Source organism: Schistocerca cancellata, chromosome 4, assembly GCF_023864275.1.
Source record: "Schistocerca cancellata isolate TAMUIC-IGC-003103 chromosome 4, iqSchCanc2.1, whole genome shotgun sequence".
Taxonomy (NCBI): Eukaryota; Metazoa; Arthropoda; class Insecta; order Orthoptera; family Acrididae; genus Schistocerca; species Schistocerca cancellata.
In genome coordinates, this window is record NC_064629.1 from 662,799,717 (window position 1) to 662,810,863 (window position 11,147).

Sequence of the window (11,147 nt, forward strand, 5' to 3'; positions counted from 1 at the left end):
TCTGAAATGTAACGCCCACTGTTCAAAGTGCCGTCAATGCGAATAAGAGGTGACCGAGACGTGAACCAATGGCACCCCATACCATTACGCCGGGTGATACGCCAGTATGGCGATGACAAATACACGCTTCCAATGTGCGTTCACCGTGATGTCGACAAACACGGATGCGACCATCATGATGCTGTTAATATAACCTGGATTCGTCCGAAAAAATGACGTTTTGCCGTTCGTGCACCGAGGTTCGTCGTTGAGTACACCATCGTAGGCGCTCCTGTCTGTGATGCAGCGTCAAGGGTAACCGCAGCCACGGTCTCCGAGCTGATGGCCCATGCGCTGCAACCGTCGTCGAACTGTTCGTGCAGATCGTTGTTGTCTTGCAAATGTGCCGATCTGTTGACTCAGGGATCGAGACGTAGCTGCACGATCCGTTACAGCCATGCGGATAAGATGCCTGTCATCTCGACTACTAGTGATACGGGGCCGTTGGGATCCAGCACGGCGTTCCGTATTACCCTCCTGAACCCACCGATTCCATATTCTGCTAACAGTCATTGGATCTCGACCAACGCGAGCAGTAATGTCGCGATACGATAAATCGCAATCGCGATAGGCTACAATCCGACCTTTATCAAAGTCGGAAACGTGATGGTACGCATTTCTCCTCCTTACACGAGGCATCACAACGTTTTACCAGGCAACGCCGGTCAACTGCTGTTTGTGTATGAGAATTCAATAAAAATGTTCAAATGTGTGTGAAATCTTATGGGATTTAACTGCTAAAGTCATCAGTCCCTAAGTTTACAGACTACTTTACCTAAATTATCCTAAGGACAAACACACACACCCATGCCCGAGGGAGGACTCGAACCTCCGCCGGGACCAGCCGCACTATGAGAAATCGGTTGGAAACTTTCCTCATATCAGCACGTTGTAGGTGTCGCCACCGGCGCCAACCTTGTGTGAATGCTCTGAAAAGCTAATCATTTGCATATCTCAGCATCTTCTTCCTGCCGGTTAAATTTCGAGTCTGTAGCACGTCATCTTCGTGGTGTAGCAATTTTAATGGCTAGTAGTATATATACAATTATCTTCGTAAGTACACTCCTGGAAATGGAAAAAAGAACACATTGACACCGGTGTGTCACACCCACCATACTTGCTCCGGACACTGCGAGAGGGCTGTACAAGCAATGATCACACGCACGGCACAGCGGACACACCAGGAACCGCGGTGTTGGCCGTCGAATGGCGCTAGCTGCGCAGCATTTGTGCACCGCCGCCGTCAGTGTCAGCCAGTTTGCCGTGGCATACGGAGCTCCATCGCAGTCTTTAACACTGGTAGCATGCCGCGACAGCGTGGACGTGAACCGTATGTGCAGTTGACGGACTTTGAGCGAGGGCGTATAGTGGGCATGCGGGAGGCCGGGTGGACGTACCGCCGAATTGCTCAACACGTGGGGCGTGAGGTCTCCACAGTACATCGATGTGTTCGCCAGTGGTCGGCGGAAAGTGCACGTGCCCGTCGACCTGGGACCGGACCGCAGCGACGCGCGGATGCACGCCAAGACCGTAGGATCCTACGCAGTGCCGTAGGGGACCGCACCGCCACTTCCCAGCAAATTAGTGACACTGTTGCTCCTGGGGTATCGGCGAGGAACATTCGCAACCGTCTCCATGAAGCTGGGCTACGGTCCCGCACACCGTTAGGCCGTCTTCCGCTCACGCCCCAACATCGTGCAGCCCGCCTCCAGTGGTGTCGCGACAGGCGTGAATGGAGGGACGAATGGAGACGTGTCGTCTTCAGCGATGAGAGTCGCTTCTGCCTTGGTACCAATGATGGTCGTATGCGTGTTTGGCGCCGTGCAGGTGAGCGCCACAATCAGGACTGCATACGACCGAGGCACACAGGGCCAACACCCGGCATCATGGTGTGGGGAGCGATCTCCTACACTGGCCGTACACCACTGGTGATCGTCGAGGGGACACTGAATAGTGCACGGTACATCCAAACCGTCATCGAACCCATCGTTCTACCATTCCTAGACCGGCAAGGGAACTTGCTGTTCCAACAGGACAATGCACGTCCGCATGTATCCCGTGCCACCCAACGTGCTCTAGAAGGTGTAAGTCAACTACCCTGGCCAGCAAGATCTCCGGATCTGTCCCCCATTGAGCATGTTTGGGACTGGATGAAGCGTCGTCTCACGCGGTCTGCACGTCCAGCACGAACGCTGGTCCAACTGAGGCGCCAGGCGGAAATGGCATGGCAAGCCGTTCCACAGGACTACATCCAGCATCTCTACGATCGTCTCCATGGGAGAATAGCAGCCTGCATTGCTGCGAAAGGTGGATATACACTGTACTAGTGCCGACATTGTGCATGCTCTGTTGCCTGTGTCTATGTGCCTGTGGTTCTGTCAGTGTGATCATGTGATGTATCTGACCCCAGGAATGTGTCAATAAAGTTTCCCCTTCCTGGGACAATGAATTCACGGTGTTCTTATTTCAATTTCCAGGAGTGTATTTTCGATATCGACATAAAAAAACTTTGCATTATTGAGACACTGTGTGGACTAAACTGTCACCGGAAAACACAGAAATATGTGCCATATATGGCACGTCAGCGTAAGATCGCAGCTAAATTCCTTTCCATTCTTCTCCATTATGACTTCGTGTTACGGACGCCTTATTGACGATGGGAATTTAAACCCTAATTTTCTTTCCATCCTTCTTTCACTCGCTGGAAGCTTCAGTGCATGGAAATAAAGCAATTTCAGACAAAACTTTATTTAACATTTTAGTCTTATTTTGATGCAAGGATTACACCCACGAAATGTGTACAGTTACTTTTGAATCACCCTGTAAATTATCTTGCTTAAGCGCTCCTCGAACCAGCGCAGCACCAGCTCTGGTTAGAGACGACGTATCAGTGTCTGTTTTGTCCACACCCTTAGCTGAGTGGCCAGCGCGTCTGAGTGTCATGCAACGTGCCCTCGTTCGTTTTCCTGCCGGGTCGGAGATTTTATCCACTCGGAAGCTGGCTGTTGTGTCGTCCTCTTCATCATTCAATCATCATCGACACGCGAGTCGTCCAGTGTGGCGTCAGCTCCCGGCCATCAATCCCATACGATCATTTCATTATTCATTATTCACCGGACCGTGTGTCGTCGGCTTTGATAGGTTGCACTGCTTGCTCGGCTACCTAATGATGCATTCCCACCTGGCTAGACGAATGTGGTGTCGTGCCCAACGTAAGTACACATAGAAGCACTGAAGTAGTGCTAAGTTCGCGTACAAGTCGCAATTAAACCCATATGTTCATGCGAGGAACCCCTGGCGCACACTTAAACTCAGCCAATATTGTGGAAAGAGAACGCCATTGCGGCGTTAGTATTCTCGTCAAAGGTGGGTCGTGTTAGTATCACTACATCTGTTTTTTCTAGGATGCTGTAAACGTTGATGTCTGTAGGTATGACAGCCTGCGAAGGGATGCGTCCCTTTTCCGTTGCTTTTACACAGTTGTTTTACAATCGATGGCTGATAATGTCTGACCACCCAGAGCTGGTCTAGTGAACGAGCGTTTCAGACAAGTGAACATCACGTGTCTAGAGTGACCAGTTCGTTTCCTGGATTTGCATGTGAACTTAGAGGGCGTAAGAATGTAGCCCTATCACCATCACCATGGATGATTAACGACCTCCAATGGATGCTTATCAAGCAATAGAAGATTTTCCCAAAAACTTGATGGATGGCCTGAACCGTTGCATGTGGACCCGTTGTGCATCCCGTATACCCACGCAACGACATACACAGAAGCGCCAAGGAAAGTGGTATAGGCATGCGTATTCAAATACGGCAACGCTTAAATAAAGCAACAAGTGCCTGGCGCAGTTATTAGATCGGCTACAATGGCTGGTTATCACAATTAAAGTGAGTTTGAACGTAGTGTCATAGTTGGGGCACGAGCGATGTGCCACGACAGCTCCGACGTACTGATGAAGTGGGGATTTTCCCGCACGACCATTTCACGAGTGTACCGTGAATATCAGGAATACGGCAAACCATCAAATCTCAGACATCGCTAAGGCTGGAAAAAGATCCTGCAATGACGGTACCAACGACGACTGAAGAGAATCGTTCAACATGACAGAAGTGCATCCCTTCCGCAAACTGCTGCAAATCTCAATGCTGGGCCATCAACAAGTGTCAGCCTGCGAACCCTTCAACTAAACGTCATCGATATGGGCTTTCCGAGCCGGAGGCCCATTCGTGTACCCTTGATGATTGCACGACACAAAGCTTTACGCCTCGCCTCGGCCCGCCAACACCGACATTGGACTGTTTACGACTGGAAACATGTTGCCTGATCGGACGAGTCTCATTTCAAATTGTATCGATGGAATGGACGTGTACGGGTATGAAGACAACGCCATGAATCCATAGACCCTGCATGTCAGCAGGGGACTTTTCAAGCTGTAATGGTGTGGGGCTTGTGAAGTTGGAGTGATATGGGACTCCTGATACGTCTATATACGACTCTGATTGTTGATACGTACATAGGCATCCTGTCTAATCACTTGCATCCATTCATGTCCATTGTACAGTCCGAAGGACTTGGACAATTCCGGCAGGACAATGCGACACCCCACACGTCCAGAATTGCCATAGAGTGGCTCCAGGAACACTCTTCTGAGTTTAACACTTCCGCTGCCCACCAAAATCCCCAGACATGAACGTTGTTGAGTATATCTGGGATGCCTTACAACGTGCTGTTCAGAAGAGATCTCCACCATTTCGTACTCTTACGGATCTATGGATAGCCCTGCTGGATTCATGGTATCAATTCCCTCCAGCACTATTTCAGACATTAGTCGAGTCCATGCCATGACGTGTTGTGGCACTTCTGCGTGCTCGCAGGGACCCTACACGATATTAGGCAGGTGTACCAATTTCTTTGGCTCTTCAATGAAATATCACACAGTGACGCTGAGCATTATATCAGTGTATTTAATGAGAATGAGCTGCATAACCTACATAATGTTTGTATAGTCGTCTAGTGATTGCATACAGTGATGTGTCACAACACGGTAAAGTCATAGGATTGTCTTCCCACAAAAGATACAGCAAATAAACGATACAATGTACTTAAGACTTCAAACTTTAGAATTCAAATGAAAGATTAAGGACAAAGTTCACATGCACCAGTGAATCCACACTGTCACTGTAGCTAAGTTTGCTTCATACCACATAATATAAATAAAATAATACGCGCTGACAGAACGAAATCAGTGTAAAGGATACATGAGGTTTTGAGAGCCCCATGCAGTTTCTGACAAAGTACAGCAGCTCAACGTGGAAACCCTTCAGCAAGTGAACAGAGACGCATGGCTACTTAATGAGCTTTACTGTATCCAAGACTGCCAACAGTTACAAGATGATTTTCGCATGGAGGGCTGGTTATAGCTAGATTCTACTCTCTGTATGTCCCATAAGTGTTTCGATTTCTTCGTATGACGCAACAACTGGGGTTAAAACATTCTTCCAAATTTCCTAGAATGCCCATACCCAAGTCTGGAGCTGACGTCTTCAAGGCAGGTGTATCGAGTGTGCTTACTCAGTAGTTTCAAGACGATACCAGTTTTAACGAATGGTAGTAGGATACAGTGAAATACTGAGGAAGTGTCCCTCTTCTCTACTCAGCGTAGTGTATCAAGTGTTTATCGACGCTGTTTGCATGACTAGCTAGTGCAATGTAGTGTTTTTGTGAAGTTTTCACGTGGATGGTTGTGGAAATAAAAGTCTGCATCCGTAGCTGAGTGGTCAGCACAGCTGACTGCAATGCGGGCGGATCTGAGTTCTGATCCAGGTACTACCAGTGAGTTTACCTTCGTGAGAAGACTGGTACAGGGTGCACTTAGTCGACTGAAGAACTACTCGACCGATTAGCAGCGGTTTCTGGGTCTAGAAACCTGACAACAGCCGAGAGAGCAGTGTGCTGACCACATGTTACTCCACACCGCAACTGATGACGCCACTGGTAGAAGGTAACACGGCGCTCGTTCAACACCGATTGACTTAACTTGGGCCAGAACGTAGACTTTACCTTTATCGACATAAAACGAACGAAGTGGCTCTGTATCCACAGGGCCATTACGCAGTCTACTCTTTTCGAATCAAGAACTTATATACTATTGACCGATCACCTTCAACAGCGACACAAGTCCTTAATCCATGATACAGTATTGTGGGGTTTAGAATTTTACGCAGAACACTGCTGAAAGAGCTGATGAGTGGGAACTTCACGTTATCACATAGCCTTTACTTGTAGTGTAAATACTGATTATGAACTTCTGTAGCACCAGTATGGGGAAAGTGAGTGAGCCAGTGTAGGAAAGAAGGGCTCCCAAATCGCTCTGAGCACTATGGGACTTAACATCTATGGTCATCAGTCCCCTAGAACTTAAAACTACTTAAACCTAACTAACCTAAGGACATCACACAACACCCAGTCATCACGAGGCAGAGAAAATCCCTGACCCCGCCTGGAATCGAACCCGGGAACCCGGGCGTGGGAAGCGAGAACGCTACCGCACGACCACGAGCTGCGGACAGAAGGGCTCCCACAGGAAATGTAAATAATATTAAGGGTTAACGCCTCGTTGTCCGTTAGATCATTACAGATGGAACACATGTTTGGACTCAGATAGAAAAGGAAATTTGCCGTGTCCTTACTTAAGAAAATACCATGGAGTTCCATTTAAGTGATTTAGGGAACAAGTGAATAACTAAATCTGGATGGCTGGCTTGGATCTGAAACTCGATTTTCTCGAATTCGAATGTAGCGCCTTAACTACTATCACGTTAGAAGAGCTCCTGTGGAGATACGTTAACATCAGATGTCTGGGAGACAGTCAAACGCAGATTTCCCACTTTAAATTACTGTTGCCATAGGAATGAGATATCAGGAAGATCTAAGGGAAACTTAACGTTCATTCTCTGTTCGTGAGACTGGAAAAATGAAATATAACGTATAAGGGTAGACTGAATCATGTAGATCAGTGTTTTCCAACCTTATTGAATACGCGAGCCCTTTCCAAGTAACAATATTCTGGTGACCCCCAGAACCATAATAAAAGTATGTCAGCGATTTCAAAGGCAACGAATTTAATTTTCTTTATATTGATACTATACTGATCGAGAAATCAAGTGCAATGTGAAAAGAGATCGCAGTGCTCTGCGGGCAGAGATATAATTATATTCTTTGCCATGGTAGAGGTGTGGGGGTGAGAACGGGTCAGCGGGTCATAGTCGCGCGTTTTCGGTCACTACAATTAGATGTCCGAAAACGCCAACAAGTACGGGGACGTGATTACTATCTTCGCGCTTCGCTCTGAGCGAGCATAAAATGGACAAGTTTCTTAAAAGATCTATGCAACCCTCCATGTCTGGTACAAGTAGCAGCGGCGGAAGCGAATCAAAATCGAAAAAAATTTGACTTTATGACGACAGTTATCTTGACACTGCTTTCTCCTGCTATCGCGACCCCTGAGCAAACGCTTTGCGACCCCCCAGGGGGTCGCGACCCACGAGTTGAAAAACACTGGTGTAGATCCACGATACATTAATAAAATATTCTCGGGTTCAAGTGGTCAACTGCCCACTAGCTTTCAACAGAGAGCTCCTCTGGCATTGTCAAGTGGTTGACTGTTGTCTGAATGCTGCTGCCGCACTTATTATAGCAGCGCCGCCGTCAGTGAGGTCACTGGTGCCAGTCCCGCGCCATATATGGCAAGGTTTTGGTGGCGTGACCACCGCGCCCGCTTCACCGAGAATATTTTATTAATGGATATTACCGCAAAAGCCTGATTCGTACATCCATGATACATGTTTGTATGGTTCAAATGGAAGCAGTTTCTTCAAAAGACAGGCGGTCGCATTACAGCGCTGCTCAGAGACATGCCATGAACACGAATATTACTGCTAGAGTGCTCACTGCATTTACAAAAATCTAATAGTCCTAACTGAGTGGAATAATACATGGGATTAGAATTTTTACTTTCTGCCTATGGCTAGCCCCAATTGAGAATTACGAGTATCTACACCCACACGACATATACCCAGCCGCTTCATGACTTACGCCCAGGCACAGTTTTGTTAGATTTCAAGGAACAAGTTAGTTCCTGGTTATAAGTGTGGATAAAATGCAAGCAACGTCACAGGAGACTGATGCTTCTAATTCGATTAATAATAATAAGTGTTATCGAATGCTATTCGGTGACCCTTCCAAAGTCTGGACAGTAGTGCTTATTTCAGTAACTGAACTAGTCCTTGCCTGTTTCACTGGGTTGGGGCAATTGATTACACAGTGGCAAACATGCAGAAAGACCAAACGACTGAGCAGATCGTCAACGGCGTAAATTTACTGAGCTGGAAGAAATAATTACTGGCATCATGATAATGATTCTATGTACTGAAAATGCGGAAACAGTTGTGTGCATCCACTATGGTTAAACATCATATTGTAAGAAAAAATAATGCAAGTTACACACTGATTATGGCTCATATCAGAGCTTTTATTTTACTCATTTCAGTTGAGATAGTTAGGCATCGTTAGTGAGAAATAAACTACAATTTGAATGTTCCACGTTTTGTGAAACAAAACTGAGTGTGAATTGGCCTCTAACGCTCTTTTGTCATCTGTTAATAATTGCTGAGAATAAAAATCATGAAGGAGTAACGAGATACGGTTCCTTGGAGTTAAATGTTAACAATAAGAATGATTATAAAAAGTTATGATACAGCGATCGTTATACTTTAGTTTGCCTTAAAGCCATAAATGATCATCATACGGCATCATGTTTCATTTATGAAACATTCATGCATGTCTTGTGTAAAAAGAAAGAAAAATGTTTTGTTCATGGTAACCTGATTTGGGAACAGAAGGCACATAACGAAATTCGTTTTGAAAAGCAATAACTTAAGATTGCAAATTTTCATGATAATGTCTAATTGTGCTCGACATTGTGCTGAGATAAAACGAAATTCAACGACTTTTTCCGCTCTCGTTAATGCCGTCATTTATGTTGCGAAAACCCATGTCAGAAATTGTACTTTTGAACACCTGTTACACCAACGAAAAGGGGTCAAAGGAAGAAAACAAAAAGGTCGAGGGGAAAAAATTCTCAGTCGCTAAGACACTAGATTCGAATTCGGGGCTAGCGGTGGGCAAATTATAATCTGCATACTGATTTAGAATCCCAATGGTTTCCTTGGATCACCAAAGACAAATGCAACAAAGATTCCATCAAAAATACCATAGCACGTTCCAGAAATCACACCTGCGTTATTGCGCTACAGGCCCGTTCCTAACGAGTCCAATGCTTACAAGGATAAAGTTATCATATACGTTCTTTTTTTTTAAACTTGTAATTCATCGTAAAGAAACAATCAAAATTTCAAACTGCAAGCTCTGGTAGAACCACCCTAGATTTGCATTTAAACGTGGAAACTTCCAAAAACTACCGAAATCAAAAGAATAATTGCAGATGGAGAAAAGCGGGGGAATTGCTTACCTTCTTGTAGAAGCGCGCGCCCGTCACCTTGTGGAAGCCCTTCTTGTAGACAGCCTGGTAATCCTCCGGCTCGGAGAATTTGAAGAGGATGCCGGTGGCGGTCTTGGTGAGAGAGAAGAGGCCCTTGAAGTTCATCTTCTCGCAGATGCTGCTGGCCTTTTCGATGCTGAGCTCGTGGCTGGGGGTGAGCAGGAAGGCGCCCTTGGCCAGGAAGTGCTCCGAGTCGGACAGCTCGGAGTCGGAGGCGTCGCGGTCGGAGGCGGCCAGGTCGGCGGCCCAGTGGTGGTGGCGGCCGCGGCCGGCGCCCGCGCGCCCGCCGCCCACGCCGCCCCCGCCGGCTCCGGCGCCGCCGTCGTCGTGCCGGCCGTCCGCGCCGTCCGCTCCCGCTGCTGACATGGTCGCTCCTGCGGCCGCGCCGCTCGCGCCCCCCTTTATGCGGCGCGCGCCCATTGTGTGCAGATGCGCAGATGGCGCTGCTCGCTGCCCGCGACGGGCCGACGCCCACGCCCGACGCCCGACGCCCACGCTCGCTAATCGCTTCAGCCGCCTCCCCCTTTCCCTATCTCTGGAGGACGGCCCTAATCCGTTTCTCTTGAAACTCCGTGAGTCGAAAAATATTGGCAGCGAATACCTGCCCTTCGTCAGTCTCCTGGATGGCTTGATGCGGCCTGCCCCGGCTGCTTCTCTTGTGCCAATCTCTTCACCTCAGGGTAGTACTTACACTAGCAGTCCTCAATCATTCGTTGACTATACATGGTGTCCAAGAAGGAACGGTCGATATTCAGGAATACGACAGGAAGGATTATTCAAAGCAAAAAGTTCTAATAAACATGGACGCTAAAATGCATACCATAACAGCTATGAACAGTACTTCATCTCTGGTTCTGTGAAACAAATCTCTTCTATTGCAAGCTCTTTGTTTTGCATATTTTGGGAGGAGGTATTATTGACCAAAACAAGAAAAATTGTCCAGTAAACATGGGCTCTAAAATACATACCTTAAGAGCTATGACCACTTGTCCACTAGAAGAGGTGAGTTTTACAGTAGCAAAGATGAACAAGTGCTCGTAGCTCTTAAGGTATGCACTTTAGAGGCCATGTTTACTAGACCTTTTTTCTTGTTTTGGTCCATTTCACCACATCTCATAAATGGAAAGAAAGGAGCTTTCAGTGGAAGAGATTTGTTTCACAGTACCGAAGATACTGAAGTGCTCATATCTCTTTAAAAAATGGTTCTGAGCACTATGGGACTTAACTTCTGAGGTCATTAGTCCTCTAGAACCTAGAACTACTGAAACCTAAGTAACGTAAGGACATCACACACATCTATGCCCGAGGCAGGACTCGAACCTGCGACTGTAGCGGTCACGCGGTTCCAGAATGTAGCGCCTAGAACCGTTCGGCCACCCCGGTCGGCCATAGCTCTTAAGATATGTATTCTAGATCCTCAGTTTAAGAGACTTTCTAGCTTCAAATAATCGTTCCTGTCATATCCCTGAGTATTGACCATTGCTCCTGGGATGTCCTTAATTCCAGTCTCCTCTTTCTCTACAATGTCTGCCTTGTGATAGTGCC

General features: G+C 47.1%; 1 protein-coding gene across 1 annotated transcript in view; it reads right to left on the bottom strand.

Annotated features, from left to right (window-relative positions):
• The window catches only part of LOC126184372 (uncharacterized), a gene marked incomplete at its 5' end in the record, with an annotated part of 143,109 nt that extends 133,225 nt beyond the window's left edge, over nucleotides 1-9,884 (bottom strand). The window contains one exon of the mRNA XM_049926757.1: nucleotides 9,573-9,884. Coding sequence (XP_049782714.1) covers nucleotides 9,573-9,884 — 312 coding nt within the window. The remainder of the gene's footprint in view (nucleotides 1-9,572) is intronic.
• Between the last annotated feature and the right edge of the window lie 1,263 nt (nucleotides 9,885-11,147).